This window comes from Petaurus breviceps, unplaced genomic scaffold (assembly GCF_028583685.1).
Source record: "Petaurus breviceps papuanus isolate PSGF00001 unplaced genomic scaffold, PetGlider_PUasm1.0 138, whole genome shotgun sequence".
In the NCBI taxonomy this organism is placed as follows: Eukaryota; Metazoa; Chordata; class Mammalia; order Diprotodontia; family Petauridae; genus Petaurus; species Petaurus breviceps.
This window is the reverse complement of record NW_027185694.1, coordinates 28949203-28967316: the sequence shown is the minus strand read 5'-3', so window position 1 is coordinate 28967316 and position 18114 is coordinate 28949203. Positions and strand designations below refer to the sequence as shown.

At 40.2% G+C, this 18114-nt stretch overlaps 1 protein-coding gene across 2 annotated transcripts in view; it reads left to right on the top strand.

Annotated features, from left to right (window-relative positions):
* The window catches only part of ZNF598 (zinc finger protein 598, E3 ubiquitin ligase), a 35297-nt gene that overhangs the window by 1098 nt on the left and 16085 nt on the right, over window positions 1–18114 (top strand). For both annotated transcript variants that reach the window (XM_069062807.1, XM_069062802.1), the window contains exons 2-3: window positions 11451–11563; window positions 12174–12303. In XM_069062807.1, the coding sequence (XP_068918908.1) occupies window positions 11451–11563; window positions 12174–12303 (243 nt within the window). The remainder of the gene's footprint in view (window positions 1–11450; window positions 11564–12173; window positions 12304–18114) is intronic.

Here is an 18114-nt window from a genome sequence, read left to right as displayed (position 1 = left end):
TGTCTGGACTTGCATCGATGGCACCGTACAGAGGTGATGACGAGCTCTTGGTTTCTCAGCCACTTTTTCACAGCATGACTCTGTGATGTTCAGGTTCTAAGCCACGGAAAAACATATTTGATCTCTCTCATTTACTGTTCTTTAAAATGCTTTACTTTTAGTGTTGTGAAATCCCTCCCAGTTATTAATGGGAAGCTTTGGGTGAGTCCCAGCAGGTCAGCCCAGGCTTTCTCATCACAAAGTCAGAGATGGTATGTGTGCAATTTTTTTTTTTTAATGTGGGAACTCTTATTGAAAGAGAATCAAAAGAAGAACAGTCTTTGTGTAAGTGAATTAGTGATAGATTTAATGAATTTAATTTAATGAAGATTTATTGAGCACTGACTTTGTGACTAGCAATCAACCAGTCAATATATTAAATGCCTACTATGTGCTAAGCACGTGCTAGGCTTTGGGGATACAGAAATGGAAGGGAGATATCCCCTACCCTCTCAGAGCTTACATTCTATTATTAGGATACAGGCTGTTCACAGATAAGTAAGTACAAGACATCTGAAATAAATGAACAGTGATTGGAGGTGTCGTTTAACAATTGGGGGAACTGGAGAAGGGGAGTGGGGGGGGTATCAAAAATCATGGGTGAAAAGAGAGAACATTCTAGGCATGGGGATAGCCTGTGCTAAGGTTTGGAGGTAGGAAGATAGAATGACCTGACTTAGCAAGAAGGCTCATTTGACTGAAGCTTTGTGTCTGTAAACCAGAATGATGTGTTATCAGCCTTTTAAGAAAGATGGGCCAGAGCAAAATCAGAAGGACTTTAAGTGCTAAAGGGAAGAGTTTGTATCTTATCCTTGGTGGTTGTTCTTCCGTTTTCCAAGAGGACCAAAATGACATCACTATGCTAAAGTCAAGTTTCAGTTTGTCCTACTATGGCCGATCAGACCAATATGAGCTCGGAATGCTCTATCCTTAATACCAAGGGGAATCAGTTATGTTTCTTAAACAGAGAGGAATAATATGGTTCTGCCTGTGATTTAGGAATATAAATTTGGCAATTGCATAAGGATGCATTGAAGAGGGAAGAGAAGAAGGGAGACCAATCAGGAGGCTGTTGCAGTTGTCCAGGTGAGGTGATAAAAGCCTTAGACTAAGATAGTTATGTGACTAGAGGAAGAAACTGATTTCAGAGGAGTTGAGGAGATAGGAAAAACAATACTTAGGGGCAGCTAGGTGGCACAGTGAATAGAGCACCAACCCTGGAGTCAGGAGGACCTGAGTTCAAATCCAGCCGCAGACACTTAACACAAAAAACTATCCATGTGACTTTAGGCAAGTCACTTAACCTCAATTGCCCTACCTTCCCCCCTCCAAAAAGCAAAAAAAGAAAAAAACAACACTTAGCAACTGGATGTAGGGGATATATGGTTTTGAAGATGTCTCTGAGGCTGTAAAATTGGATTACTAGAAGAAGGTGGTGCCCTTATCCGACATACAGGGGAGTTAGGAGGAGAGATAGGTTTAGGGAAAAAGATAAGAGTTTTTGGGGCATGTTAAATTTGAGATGACTATGGAATATATAGGTGGAGATATTCAGCAGGCATTTGGAAATATGAGACCTGGACCTCAAGAGAGAGGTGATGTCTGGATATGTACATATGGGAATTATCTGAATAAAGATTATAGTCGAATCCTTAGGAACCTTCATTGGGAACCTTTGGTAAAGGAGCTGTCCTTTGTAAAGTCCTATGGGGAAACATCTCATACAACAAGGTGTTAGGATAGAATTGTCATTTCAACCTTTTCTAACCAGGTTCTGCTTCTTGCTAAAACAACATGTTAAGTTCCTGCTATGTGCAAAGTTCTCTGCTAGGTTCAGGTGATAAAAAGATATGTGTGCTACAGACCTTGCTTCCAAGAAACTTACAATCATATAGGAGTGAAAAACTTAGACACAAATAACTATGCTTCAAAGGAGAGTGATAGGTGCAAAGAAAAGATAGGTACAGGAGAAATTTCAGGAAGAAGTCTTTTTTTTTTTTTTTTTTTTGCTTTTTGGAGGGGGGGAAGGCAGGGCAATTTGAGGTTAAGTGACTTGCCCAAGGTCAGGAGGCTGTGTCAAGTGTTTGGGGCCGAATTTGAACCCAGGTCACTGCGCCACCTAGCGGCCCCAAGGAGAGATCACTTTTAGGAAGATGGAGGAGGGAGATTAGACCTGAGTTGGGTCTTATAGGAAGGAAGGGACTTCTGGAGAAGGAGTCCGTTAGAGGCAGGAAGTAGGACAGGGATATTTAAGAGGGGATGGCAAGAATGTGAGAGAGAAGTCCAGTTTTGCTGGCTGCTTCTCAGGCCAAAATTCTCAAATACAAGATTTTCCATATTTGGGGGATGGTATCATGTAGTAGATTTGTATTTTCCTGTTCCATATGTTGTATCTAGTAATTCTGTACATATTACTATATTGTGCAAACCCTTGTGTGTCAGCATATGAAGTTTTGGGGGTCGGATGGGACACAGGGTATTTGATTAGCATGAGACGGTTTCCTAATTTTTGCTGGACCTTCCAATCTTTGTAGCAAGTAGATATTCGAATAATAGTGCTTCAGGATAGCCTTAGCTACCACTAAGTAGCTTCATTTTAATCATAACTTTCCAAAGACCCTTCCCTCTTTTGTGCTTTATGTGAAAATCCCTCTCTGCTCTCTCCCTCCACCACCTCCAAGCACTACAGTTATTTGTGCTTGTCATTTTGGTTAGTTTTGATCTCTCTGTTCTACTCCTATTCTCTGTGTTCTTTACTTGGCTTGTTTTTTTCCTCTCAGAGTTGTAGTTTTGATGAACTCCATTCTCTAGGCCATTTTCATATACAAAATATGAGCATTATGTGAGTACTCCTGCAAGTTTTTTGTTAGTGCCACCCTGTTTGACTTCTTTAGAAGCTCAACCATTGCTGTGTCTAGGCAAAAGATACTCATGGCACCAGACTTTTATTTGACTTTGTGTCTGAAAAAAATGTTCAAGTTTTAAGGTGATTTTTGGTCAGCATCTCTGAAGTTTCAAGTACAAAAGGAGGTTCTTTTATTAATGATGATGAGGACAGAGTTAAGGGAACTAATGGCAAGACTTAAATTTCTACCATCCCAGCTGCCAGATCTTTCTTGGGCTGGCTGTTCACAGGTCTAAAAAAAAAATTAATTAGATTACTGAGATGACAACAGGAGAGAAGGAGGCCTGGAAATGCCCAGTTTGGGTGATCAGCCTCTAACTCATCTCTCAGTCTGGAGAGGACAATATTAGGATGCAGAGAGAGAAAGTAGAATTGTAGAACTAAAAGATTATAAATAAGGAGCTAAGAATTTAGAATGTTTTTCTTTACCCTGCCCTGAAGTCACTTTGGAAATGATTCCTCTCTGCTCCCACATTAATTACAAAGATTAAAATAAAGATTCTTATGCTCTTTGGTGGCAAAATATTTGTCTTAAAGTCTAAAGGTGAGAGTAGTGGTCTCAGTGTTGTTTAAAAGCTCTGGATGAACTTTGAAAATTGTAAGAAATGAATATGCTGTTGTACTAGCTTCTTTTCCAGTGGAAGAATTCCTTCCATGTAAAATGTTTACGTGCATTTTTGTGATTATAGTAAGTTTCATAATGTGATGATCTTTTGGCCGTCTGTCTCTCTTAGGCAGACTTTGTGAAAAGCCAAAAATCTGCTATTTATATTATTCTAGTGAATATATTTCTTAAAAATGAGAATGTAGTCTTTTTTTTTTTAAAGTTAAAGTTTCATATCAGAATTTTGAAAGAGTGCTTCTCTGTTCCTCTTGTGTTTATATCACTTTCATTTCCCACTGTATCCTTGTTACTAACCCCTACCAGAGATACATTCTTTATAACAAAGAACAAAAAAAAGTTCATCAAAACCAACATGTTGAAAAAAGTCTGATATTTGTGCTGTGTTGTACATCCACATCCTTCCACCTCTGCAAAGAATTCATTATAAGTAACTTCCAATATCCTTTTGGGACCAGCCTAGTTCATTATAATTTCATAGCATTTAATTTCTGTTGGTTTTGTTCTTCTCATTTATATTGTTGCAGTCTTTATGTATATTGTTTTTTCAAGTTCTGTTTCATTTCCAGGTTGTTTATATGGCTTTCCATGCATCTCTTTATTCATCATATTTGTTGTTTCTTACAGCACATGTACCATACTTCCTTCAGCAATTACCCAGTGGATAGGCATGTATTGTATTTCCAGTTCTTTACTACCACAAAAAGTTATGCTATAAATATTTTGGTGCATATGGAGTGAGAGCCCTATTTTTAAACAATGTCATCAATTCAACTGACAAATATGTACTGGATGTCAACTGTGGTCTAGCCCTAGGCTAGGCGTCTTGGGAAAATAAGAACTATATAAGACTAAAGCATATTGAAGACATTTCTTGGGCAGAAATACCATTTGAGTTGAATGGTGGTGATTCTGAAGAGCAAGGAGAAGATGCCTTTTTTTCTGGTGACTGAATTGATAATGTAGGTGCTAGGGGCCAGGTTCTGGTGCAGGAAATAGATGAGTCCAAGGACCAGAAATCAGGAGGAAAACCAGAAGAAGATGGCATTTTAATGATAAAGGCAACAGTAGTTATCACCATTGATTGAGCAGAGCTCTTTATTAGGAGCTAAACTGTGTCTTCACTTTTCTGCACTTTCTTCCCTTTACCTAGGCATAAGTGTTGATTGACTTAGGAAATATGTAATTACTGCTCTATAGGAACTCACAATCAACTACAAAAGTCCCATCTCCCTTCTGCATGCTAGTTGGAGGAAGTAGTAGCCTATCCTATGATAAAGGTACATTTTTAACCTTGGAATATGGTCAGTGATTTTACCACCAATATATTCAGTTTCCTGACTTTGTTTTATATTACTGCTCTTAAGATTAATCCGCTTTCTTTTAGAACATTCCTTTAGCACATAGATGGCTTTGGGGTGGAGGAAAATTTGAGACTAAAAATCATAGAGTAAGAATTGGAAGGGACCTTAAAGGTCAACTCTTCAGTCTTTAATATGCGTAATTTGAGGTAATGACAGGATATCCAAATGGTTAGGTTTTGACAGCAAGAAATATGAGTCCAGAATACAGAGGTGGTATCAGGATCAGAGAGATACTTTAGAGTCAGAAGTTGTCGATCTAGAAATTGAGACAGCTGGTGGTAGCCATAGGAATGACTGAGGGTACAGAATAAAAGGGCAGAGGACCGAGGTCTGAACTCCTGAGAGCCCAAGTTTAGGAATGGTAGAGATAAGAGGAAGAAGGATGGGTAAGTAAGGTACAAGGTAAAAAAGACTGCTGTGTAAAGGAGTAAAAAGAATGGAGCCTCAGTATCTTCCCTGAGTGAGATGAGGAAGAAGGAGGAGTTGACAGTTCTTGCTGGCAATGCTGGAAAGCAAAGAATGGTAGCCTGAAGACACTGGACAGGTTGTTAAATGACAGTGCTGTGGGGAGAGATGTTGGAAAGCACAGTCACCAAATTTACCTGCTAGGGGAAGGAGGGGATTAAGTTCTTCACCTTCTGGAGTTCTTTATTCACTCGGTCCTGGAGGTTTTGAGCTCTGGGCTGGAGCAGGTCTGTGCATCCTTACATTTGAATAAAAGTTTAGTTCCTTGGAGTTCTGCTGGGCCTGGGGGAGGATTGGAAATGTGCCCCCTGGGGACCTGGAATAAGAATGTAAAGAATGTGGATGATTGGAGAACTGATGGAAAGTGGTTGGTTGTCAGTTTCTTGAGTTGGTAATTATTCATTTCATTCATGAAACTGGTTGAATAGGTGCGTTTGTCCAAATGGGGGCCTCTCCTTAACTAGATCTAAGTAAGAAAGTAAAAAGTCTATTCTGAGTAAGACGCAAGGGAAAAACTGAAAGTGTGTTTCTACCTGACAGCCCTTTGGGGGTCCCTGTATTGGTGAGCAATTGAGGAAGGGATTCCTAGAGGAAGGGAGAAATGGGAAGCCTTCCCAGTCTGGGGAAGAGGGAAAATGTGATTAGTAGTAATCCAGCGGATTTTGGTCACTCTTCATTGACACCTTTGAGATAAAGTTTTGCTATCCGTGCTAGCCATTGCCTGAGGCAGAATGGTACACTCACTTCTTGGGGACAGTATTGAAATAAATTGAGGAGAAAAGCCCCCCCTCAAGATTTATTCCATCACTCACTCCACTCACCCCAGGGCTCATCGAATTTACCCAGCTGCCAGATTAATCTTGCTAATGTACCATTCTGTTCCATCACTCTCCAGCTCAAAAACCTTCTGGGGCTTCCCATTTGCCTATAGCAGCTAAGATTTAGAGAATACTTTTAAGATTTGCTAAGATCGGTAGGTATATTATCTTATTTAATCCTTATAACAGTTCTGTGATGTAAGTACTGCTATTTCCATTTTATAGATTAAAATACTAATAGTTATGATAGTGATATAGATTTCCTTTCACTTCTCAGTCCTTTGACTGTCACTCAACTCAACATATCCTTCTTCAAGTTGCCAGTGAACTCTGATGATCTTTTACCAGGCGTCATCCTTCTTGACTTTTTTTTTAGAAGGGGGAGGCAAGGCAGTTGGGGTTAAGTGACTTGCCCAAGGTCACACTGCTAGTAAGTGTCAAGTGCCTGAGGCTAGATTTGAACTCAGGTCCTCCTGACTCCTGGGTCGGTGCTCTATTCTTGGTGCTACCTAGCTGCCCCTCTTCTTGACTTTTCAGCAGCATTCACTGTGGAATACCTTCTCTTAAGTCTAAAGGACACTATTGCCTCTTGGTTCCCTCCTTTTCTGACTACTCTCATCGTTTCCTTTGCTAGCTCATCTTCTATCTCCTGCTTGATAACTCTGCGCTTGCCCCAAGGTTCCATCCCAGGCCCTCTTCTCTTCTCTCACTACCCTCTCAGTGACTTCATCAGCTCCCATCACTTCACTTATCATCTTTGTCAGAAGGGCTGAAGTTTCTCTTCCTGAGCTCCAGTCCCTACCTCACCAACTGAACTGCTTAAACAATTTGAACTGGCTGTGCTGTCAGCATCTCAAACTCAGCATGTCCAAAACAGAGCTGCTTCTCCTTCTTCCCACACCTATTCCTCTTCTAGCCTTCTATCTTCTGTTGAGGCTATCCTCATCCTTCTGATTTCCCAGTTTCACATCCTTGGTGTCACCCATGACTCCTCACTTCCAAGTCTTACTGATGTTTACCTCTATACAATCTCTTACATTCCCTTCTCTTGAGACTCACATGGCCACTATTCCTCTTGCCTGGACTGTTGTAATAGGCTCCCAACTGGTCTCCCTGCATCAGATCCCTGCTCTAATCCATCCTTCACATAGCTGCCAGTGATTTTCCTAAGGCACAAGTCTGATCATGACACTTCCCTACTCAGTAAACTCTGATGTCTACTTGTTACTACCTCCAGGGTCAAATCTAAATTCCTCTGTCATTTTTAAAAACCCTTGACAATGTGGCCCCAGCTTTATTAGGTGTTATTCTTCTTCTTGGGCTGGCCTGCTTCCTACTTCTACCACAGGATATTCCATTGCCTGCCTTTTTCTCCTTTGCATAGGCTGTCCTGTCCTCCAGGCCTGAAATATATTCTCTACTTTTTCTTAGAATCCTTAGCTTCTTTCAGAATTTATGTCAAGAACCACCTCTCTCACCCAGAAATAACTGGCTGTGTAACCTTGAGCAAGTTACTTAACCCCAATTGCTTTTAAAAAAATAAAAAGAACCACCTCTCTCTCTCTCTCTCTCTTTCTTTCTCTCTCTCTCCCCTCCTTCCCTTTCTCCCTCTCTCTCTCCCTCTCAGTCTGGATAAAGTGACTTGCCCAGGGTCTCATAGCTAGTAAGTGTCTGAGGCTGAATTTGACTTCCAGTCCTCCTGCACATCACTGCACCACCTACCTGCCCTAGGGCCACCTCTTTCTAAATGAACCTTTTCTTGATTCCTCTTTTAGTGCCTCTACCTTTGAATTACTTTGTATTATTTTGCATACATTTAACATGCATAATATATATGTGTGACATATTGTCTCCTCTGCTAAGTTACCTGAGAGAGATTGTTTCCTTTTTGTCTGTCTTCTTAATAAATGCTAGTTGGCTAATTACAGATTGAGGAAACTTGAGGGCTCAGAGAAGTTAAATGATTTGCCTAAGGTGGCAAAGCTAATAATAAGTATCTGAGGTGGATTTTGAACATAATTATTTCTAACATTGGTTCATAGAAAATTTTTCATATTCCTAGCATGGTCTTCAAGAGCCCTCCATATTTTGCCTCCAACTTACATTCCAGTCTATCTTGCACTACTCATTCTGCTCTTCTTTATATATCTTTTGTTCTTACCAGATTGGATTATTCACCATCCCATGTTCTCTTTGCTGGGCTTGCCCTTGTTTGGATTACTCCCGCTCTCTACCCTCCAGTCTTTTCCTAAAACTTCATGGACTAATAAGTGAGTTGTCTTCTCCATAAGTTCTTTTTGATCTCCTGGATGGCAGTCTCTCCCCCAATTTTTCATGTCCTTTCTGAGATTTTCCTTTACATTTCCATTTCAATCTGTCTTATACTTATTTCTCTTTTTCTTTCTTTTTTTTTTTGCTCTTTGGAGGGGGGAAGGTAGGGCAATTGGGGTTAAGTGACTTGCCTAAGGGCACATAACTAGTTCTGTGTTATGTATCTGAGGCTGGATTTGAACTCAGGTCCTCCTGATTCCAGGGCCAGTGCTGTATTCACTGTGCCACCTAGCCACCACTTGTACTTATTTCTGTATGTGTCTGATGTGCCCTACTGCTTTGTAAATTCCTTCAGGGCCAGAAGTCTCTTATCTTAAAGTAGCTAGGACTAAGGCTATAAACTTGACTTGTTTATATACTGATTGCAAAAGGTAAAAAGAGATAAGGAGGAGATATGAAATAAGCTATTGTTTATATGTTAATATCTTATTTTCGGATAGTTCTAATTTTTGTTACGGTTGTGTATTTTTTTGACCTTTATAATAATTTATTTAATGAAAATAATGTAACTAGATAGCAGCTCTCATCAAAAAGACTCCACTTTGCAGCCACACATGTATGCTGTTTGATTGTCTTCCCATTGTGTCCCCCCTCCCCCTGTACCCTCAGTGGAAATGGACATTTAGGGTACTGAGACTTTTGGGTGTGTCTGGATTCCAGCTTTTCCCTAGAGAGCTCTGTTTGGGCAGCCTTATATGCTGATATTGGGGACAGTTACTCCTGTATACCATTGTCTAAGGATGTGGAAAGTCAGATTCTTCTTGGAGAAGGCAAGGTATTCATAGAGTTGTGCAACAGTAAAGAGCTACACTCTAAGTCAGTTAGATCACTAATGCTTTAAAGAGTCACAATTCTAATACCCTAGAGCCACTATGTAGTATAACTCATTGGTGTTCTGATTTGATCACATTGAGCCTCCAACACATCCCCCCCTTTTCCAAAAACTAGTGAGGCAGGTAGTAGTATTCTTCCCTGGTTTTGTGTGTTGGAAAGCACCTCACCTGCACCGAAGATGATCTCAGTTTTCTTAAATGTAAAATTGGTATCATAATAATAGCAACTGCATTGTAGGGTTGAGAATCAGATAAGATCATCTCTGTAAAGCCCTTAGCACAGTGCCTGATACATTGTAGGCACTTAATAAATGGAGGTGGGAAGAATAGGAGGGAGTGTCTCCTCTGTTATTCTACAATGCCTTTATCCTTTATCTTTCTCCCATTTCTTTTGTTTGGATTCCTAGTTATAATCAATAAACATTTATTAAGCACCTGCTAAGTGCCAGGCTATGCTGAATGTTGGGAATACAGATATAAAGAAAGAAAGGTGGGCCTTGTCCTCATAGAGCTTTCATTCTAATGGGGCAAGAAAGCACACACACACACAAGTGAAAAGGGAGGGAGTAGAGAAGCCAGGAAAGTCCAAAATGAGGACAGTCAAGTGGAAAATGAGAAACTGTCTGAAGAGATGTCAGCCCTTATCCCCCTCCTTACATAGAAGTAGAAGAGTTCATCCTCTAAAGATCATCCTCTGATCTGAGGGGCAGTGGGTACTGATGAGGCGTGAGTGCCAGGCACTTCCCACTTGGAAGGAACTGAACTTTTGTTCCTTTTCCATGGTCACTCTAGGTTATTTAACCTTCTCTGTGCCTGTCTTAAGTTCTTTCCTGTTACTTGTGACTTGTCTTTTCTTCCCTGCTGGATTTTAAGTCCCATGAGGGGCTTGCTTTATTTGTCTTTGTACCAAACTCTGAGCACAAGGCTCTGCACAAAATAAATACGTATTTGTCAGATTGGATTGAATTATCTCCTATTCATTGAGTCTTCAATGATGCAGTCACCTTGCTAGGTACCATATAAAAGTTACTTACAAGGACCTGGCTCTGGCCCACCAGATTCTTAAGATATAGAAATAAACATAAGTAGGAAAAACAAAGGGACAAAACACGGAGAAACAGGATTCTTTGAAACCAGTATTGCAGAGGTGGGAGACTATAGATGTGAAATATTCTCTATACTGTCATACTTGGTTGTTTTGAATTTACTAATTTTACTGAACTGCTTTTTCCAAACCCTTTTTAAAAAAAATTCTTTATTTCAACAGTTGTATAGCAAGTTGGCAGGTCAGGCACTGATGAAAGCAGTATGGCTTCAGTTCATACTTAAAATTCAGTTCTTCAGGTAGATGGGTTAGGTGGCTGTGCTCTGTCCTCTGCTTTCTCTCTAATGCACATTATAAGTAGGAAAGAAAAAAATATGTGGATGGATCTGTTATTCCAACTCTCTGGGCAGGAATCAAAACCAGATACCGGTAGGGGCAGCTAGGTGGCCCAGTGAATAGAGCACTGACCCTGGAATCAGAAGGACCTGAGTTCAAATCTGGCCTCAGACACTTACCACTTACTTAGCCACATGACCTTGGGCAAGTCACTTAACCCCAATTGCTCTGCCTTCCCCCCCTCCAAAAAGCAAAAAAACCCCAAAACCAAACAGATAAAAGCCTAGCACTTTATGATTGGTAACATTTTTAGTTCCTTTTTAGATTTGGGTTGGGAATTGCAGTGCTTTGATAGGAGGCCTTGAGGTATTATCAAGTGACTGAGCTAGGAAGAGAAAAGAGAGGAAATTGGGGGAGGGGGGATTCCTGTCATTTTTTATTCCAGGAAAGAAGTTCTTTTGGCAAGATTCCAGAAGCCTCCCCCTCACTATTATGGGGAATTACTGTGCTACCTCTGAACCTCTCTAGATAAGGAGATATCTAGGTTAGGGTTAAATCTCACTCTCTGACTTATAATGAATTAAATTTTATTTCAGAATAAAAACTCATACTTCATAGAACAATTTGTTCTCAAACTTGTTGTGTAGCATATAAGTCTTTGTTTCATAATCATGCTACTGTGTGATTTTCAGGTGGTCTTTGGGAAGAAGCTTCCAGCATTTGCAACAATCCCGATTCACCAATTGCAGTATGAGAAAAAATACGACATCTATTTTGCAGATGGAAAGGTTTATGCTTTATACAGGTGAGATGAAAATTCCTTGCTCCTTTAGAATTTCTAAAGTCCCTCATATTCTGTGGCATTTTATAATTTTTCAAATTACATACATATTCACTTTCACTTTCTCATACCTATAATCCTGTGAGATAGGTTGTGTAACACTGTACAAATGACAAAACTGAGATCCAGAGAGGGTACACAGCTTGCCCAAAGTGACAGTGGCAGAGTTGGGACTGAATCTAGGCCTCCTAACTCCTAATTCTCTCATATTAATAAGTAAAGCAATAAGTGGGTTTTAAAAAATATCCTCTTCTCACTTAACTAAAATCCGGATCATGTCCTCATATAATAAAGGGCTATTTCCAGTCCCTGTTCTGTTTTCCCCCTTATCTTGAACACAATGAAAACCTCATCTGTGTAGACATAATTTAAGATTCCCCATTTCGAAAATGAAAGGACAAGATTAGGTGACCTTTAAGGTCTCTTCTAGTTCCATTGACTTCAATCTAAGATTGTTAGGACATTGTTATGATTTGTATAAAGCAACTTTCCCTTCCCTCCTCTTAGCCCTTCTCCCCTTCCCCCATTTCTTATTTAGTGTAAGCAGTGACACAGGTGCTGGTTTTCCTTTTAGGAAGTTGCTCCAACATGAATGTCCCCAGTGTCCAGAACAGCGACCTTTCAGTCTCTTTGTTGACTTAGAGCAGCACATGAGGAAACAGCATGAGCTTTTCTGTTGTAAGCTGTGTGTGAAACACCTAAAGGTGAGTGGGGAAGACACAGGCTGGGCCCGGAGGGAAAAAAGGAGAATGTCCTTGAAAGCAAAGCAAAAGAGTCTTCCTCCCTTGATCCGTCACTTCATGTGCAAAAAAGTGCTATCGCTGAGCCCCGACTCAAGAGCCAGTGCCTCCTCTGGCATCATTTTGCTGTTGAGTAAGCCAAGGCCACAGCTAAAGCAAGGTAGTGAGTCAAACTGATACTTGGTTTTGGGGAAGAGCTGATACTGTGCATCTTCCTGTTTTCTTGGCAGAGGTAGGAGACTGTGGGCATGAACTATCACAGACATAAGTTGATGTGCTAGTTGATTTGGCCTTTTTTTATTTTTAAATATTTGTTACAAGGCAGCTTTCTTTTTGTGAGAGTAAGAGGATATTCAGGAATGAAAGTTATGTGAAAACAAAAGTTATCCATAAAAACTAGGTTTAAACTCTAGGCTTTTCCTCTTCACTCTGGCTGCGGGTACCTTCCCCCCAAATAGCCTTGTCATTTATTCTGTATATACCTATACAGAATATGTGTGTGTCTTGTCCTCCCTGCTGGAATGTTAACTTCTGAAGGTCAAGAATTGTATAATTTCTGTCTTTGTATCCCTGGCCCCTAGCACAGTTCCTGATAACATAGTTGGCTCTTAATTAAAGGTTATTGATTGAGTTTGTACTCTAGTAGGATATCACACACAGTTGTGGAACAAAATAGTTCAATAAGTGCCCTAGGGAAGTGCTAACAATATTGTAGGAAGTCTTCTGAAAATCATTTCCAACTATAGGAATTCCGGAAAGACTTCATGAGGGAGGCAGCATTTGAACTTGAAGGATGCATTGAATTTCAGTAAGGAGAAATGTGTAGGGTTGAGGTTTAAAATTTTTTTTATTAAGGAGAACTTAATCATTGGCAAAAAAAAAATCATTATGTACAAAAGAATAATAGAAAGACTTAAATTTTTTTAAAAACCCACTAAAGCAAGGTATTCTGACTTTCTCACCTTATCCAGATCCTTACTGATGTCTTCTACTAATCTTTGAGGCATTCTCCCTCCTTCCTTTATGAGTTCATTACCCACCTGTCTTACATTATTCCTTCTTCATCCTAACATTTGCTTTCATCTTTGGTGATTGAATGTTGGGTAACTGAGCACCTTGATCCCCAAGTCTGTCAGCTTCAACTCCTATAACCCTCCCCTGTATTGTCTACCTTCTCTGTTCCTATTCCTGAATCATTGAACCCTCTTGAGCAAAGGTACAGAATGACACAGTAATAATAATAATAACAATAATAATAATGGTTAACATTTATGTAGCACTTACTGTGTGCCAGGCAATAAGTGCTTTACAATTACCTCATTTGATCTTCACAGTAACAGTGGACAGTGGATGTAGGTGCTACTATTATCCTTATTTTACAGAAGGAGAATCTGAGGCAGACAGAAATTAAGTGACTTGCCTAGGGTCACAAAGCTAGCAAGTATCTGAGGCTAAATTTGAACCTGGGTTTTCCTCACTGCAGGCTGAGCATGCTATCCTTACACCATCTAGCTACCCTTAGTAGACTGGGTCCAGTACATATTCATGCTATCGTTAGATAGCAATTGAGCACTTGTTACTGTACATCTCTGATCCACATTCTCCACAATGGTTGGGTCAAACCTCCTCTTTCCTTAAGATTTTAAATCCTCTACACATGCACACTCCCTGCCCCTACTCATTTCAGTAGATGCCCTTGTTTATTACTTCACGAAATTGAGACTTTTGTCATCCTCATCTTCCATAATAAGAATAAGAGCTAGCATTTATCTTGCTCTTTAAGATTACAAAACAATGTACACATTGTCCTCAAAACAGTCCTGGAAGTTAGATGCTATTATCTCCTTTCATAGATGAGGAAACTGAGGCAGAGGTTAAGTGGCTTGCAGCTAGTGAGTTCAGTGTCTGAGATTAGGTTCAAACTCAGGTCTTCCTGTTTCTAGTTCTAGTGCTCTGTCCACTCTCCACTCTATCCATCTAGCTCCCATTTTCCACACTTCAAAACTTCTTTATCTTCACCCATTTTTCCCTACTTTGCTCTAGTCTCAGAAGAGAAAGTCTTTCCTTGTCAAAACTGATCCCTCTGCTTGATCTCTTGGTCCTCCCACACCCTGCTTTATAAAAAAACAAATTTGCTTTATTGAGTATTCTCTGTCATTTTCAACTTCACTGTTCTCAGGCGGCTTCTTCCCTACTTCCTACAAACTTCCTCATGTTTTTCTGTTGTTAAAAAAAACCTTTTCCCTTGAGACTGCCATTCTTTCATGTCATTAATCATTATCTATCATCCTTTTCATGCTTATGTATAGAAAGAGTAGTCTGCCTTCTCCACCTTCACTTCCCTGCCTTTTCACTTCTCAACCCCTTGGACTGGGCTAGCCTGACCACTTTATTAAAATTAGTCTCTTCAGGGTTAAAAGTGAACTTAGTTACTAACTCTGGTGGCCTTTTCTCAGTCCTTATCTTTGATCTTTCTATAGTATTTGGTCCTGAAATTTACTTTATCCTCCTAGATCCTGTCTTCTTGATTCTCAAGACACTGTTCTCTCCTCTTCTGGATCTTCCCCTTTCCTGTCTCACCATTCTTCCTTCTGTTCATCCCCTTCTTCTGCCTCCCTAATTAGAAGTGTTCCTCAAGTCCTAAGTCATCCTAAATATTTTTTCCATTGGTGATCCCATCCCTTCCCACATTATTAGTTCTCTCATTAGAAGACTCCCAAATCTCTCTGTATTCAGAGGCCACCCAATTAGCAAGTTGAATTAGTAGTTTTTTATATTTTTAAATTTTTAAAAAGTTTTTCCCAATTACATTTAAAAAAAAAATTAACATTAATTTTTTTAATTTTTGAATCCCAGTTCTCTCCTCCTTCTTGCCCCTCCCCTGCCTCTTGAGAAGACAACCAATATGTGACATGTCAATATGCATGTCAAGTCATACAAAACATTTCCATATTAGCCATGTTGCAAAAGAAAACACAAGAGAGGCGGCCAGGTGGTGCAGTGAGTAAGAGCACCAGCCCCAGAGTCGGGAGACCCAGGATCGGTCCCAGCCTCAGATACCACCCACACAAAATAACTGGTCATGTAACCTTGAGCAAGTTACTTAACCCTAATTGCTTAAAAAAAAAAAAACAAACACAAGAAACGCAAAGAAAGTGAAAAAAGTATGCTTCAGTCTACATCCAGAGTCAATCACTTCTCTCTCAGGAGTGGAGAGCATTTTTCATTGGGGGCTCTTTGGATTGTTTTGATCAGAGTAACTAAGTTTTTCATAGTTGATCATTATAACAGCATTACAGTTTTACTAGTTGTTTTCAACATCACTCTCCTACTCCAACAACCTTAAAAAAAGACATACTCCAAAAGCATGCTTTCTTAGTTGTTTCAACAAGGAGAAGATGAAAGCACGTCCACTCCAGGTAAAAACCCTCTGGAATGACAGCCCATAATCAAAATGTCTAAAGGTCCTTCTTACCCCAAGTTCACCCAGCATTCTGGGTTCGGCCAGAGCCACCTGATGAGCTTGTGTGTCAAGCTGTGGGCTATGATAGCCTCTAGTCCAGGGGTGGGGAACCTGTGGCCCTCTAGATCCTCAAGTGTGGCCCTTTGATTGAATCCAAATTTCTCAGAACAAACCTCCTTAATAAAAAGATTTGTTCTGTAAAACTTGGACTCAATCAAAAGACTGCACTTGAGGGGCTAGAAGACCACATGTGTCCTCAAGGCCACAGGTTCCCTACTCCTGCATCTAGTCTATTCCCTTAGGACAGCAACTCTGTTGAGTTCCCTCCTTCCCTACATCCTTGATATTCTCTGGACCCAGCCCCATGCTCCAAAAGAAGTGGAAAATCATACTTCTTCCCCTTTCACCCTGTGCCCAGCCATAGGATGGAGGTTGGGTGTGTAATATTGAATTCAGTACAGGATAGAGATGCCATAGTTCAGAAATGGTTAAGAAGAAGAGTCTTCCTAATGGAGTTTGTACTATGCAATAACCCAGCTGAACTCCTATGTCCTTGGGATTGAAGAAAGCTAAGAATGAAATAAATGTACTGAAAAGGGAAGGGGCTTGTTGTTAGCCTGTCTTCTAAGCTTGTAAAGATGAGAAAAAATAAGAATTTCTTCATGAAAGGAATCATATTTTTGTTTAACCTTCACCTTTTTTCATGTCCTGAACCCCTCCAGCAGTCTGGTAAAGTCTATGGACCTCTTCTCAAAATAATGTTCCTTTTTTTCCTCTTTTATATTTTTTTAGTTTACATCATTCATTAACACAAGATTTTGAGTTACAAATTTTCTCCCCATTTTTCCCCTACCCACCACCCAAAACAGCAATCCCACTGAATATCCCCTCTCCCAATCTGCTCTTTCCCATATCTTCTCCCATACCCCCTCCGGCTTTCCAGTACGGCATAGTGGATCTCTATGCCCCAGTGCCTATATATCTTATTTCCCAGTTACATGTATAATAATAATATATATATTTTTAAACATTTGATTTTAAAACTTTGAATTCCAGATTCTTTTCCTTCCTCCCTTGTCACCCACCCTTACACGTGACAGCAGCTGCATGGCTGAAGCGCCTCAGACACTTCTCCCTCCAGGGGGGTAAAGGCCAAACTGCACTCCTGTACTCCTGTATCCCAAAATTCACACTGCCCTAACCTCTCACTTTGTCCTTAGCATTTATGGATTGATAATTCTGGAAACCACCATAGCTGCTGGTGATCTGAAGTCCCTCCAGCCAGTGGCTGGTCAGGCTGCCCTGAGGCTAAAACCTCCTGCTCATACAGGGCTGGGCTCAGCTTCCCCAGCCCCTTCCTGCTGGCCTGTCCAGCTGTCTTCAGCAGGAAGTTAGCTTCTCTCTGTCATATTGTGGGTTCTGTAGCTCCAAAGTTTGTTTTGAGTAATTTTTTACATGAATTGGAAGAGGTGGGAGTGAGAGCTGCTCAGAAGTCCTGTTTCTATTCCGCCGTCTTGACTCCCTCAAAACAATGTTCTTAAATGCATAAAATAAAAATAGAATTACAAAAAAAACCCAAAACCCCTAATAATTCATGGGCCCCAGATTAAGAGTTTCTATAAAGGAGTTTGAGCCAAAACTTTTTTTTTTTTAAGCAATTGGGGTTAAGTAACTTGCTCAAGGTTACACGGCCAGATATTTCTAGGTGGGTGCTAAGTGTCTGAGCCCGGATTCGATTCCCAGGTCATCCCGACACTGGGGCCGGTGCTCTTATTCGCTGTGCTACCTGGCCACCCCTTGAGCCAAAACTCTTAACAAAAAAGAGAACAAGATAGTAAATTCTGCAGATTCCCTAGAAATCCTAGAACTATAGCAAGAAACTTGGGATGGTTTAAAAAAGAAATAAAACTTTTAAATGATACTATTAAAAAAGAAATTAGATTGAAAAGTAGAACTTTCTTTTTTAACTCTTATTTCTTTTTGTATTTCTTTTTGACATTCTTTTATTTTTAAATTTTGAGTTCCAAATTCTGTCCTTACTCCATTCCCTCCTCCACCCATTGAGAAAGTAAGCAATGAGGGGCAGCTAGGTGGCACAGTGAATCAGAGCACTGGCCCTCGAGTCAGAAGGACCTGAATTCAAATCCAGCGTCAGACACTTGACACACTTACTAGCTGTGTGACCTTGGGCAAGTCACTTAACCCCAATTACCTTGTGTTGCCTTCCCCCTGTTAAAAAAAAAAAAAGTAAGCAATGATATCAGTTATACGAATAAAGCCATGCAAAAACATTTCCACTTTAGCCGTGTTGG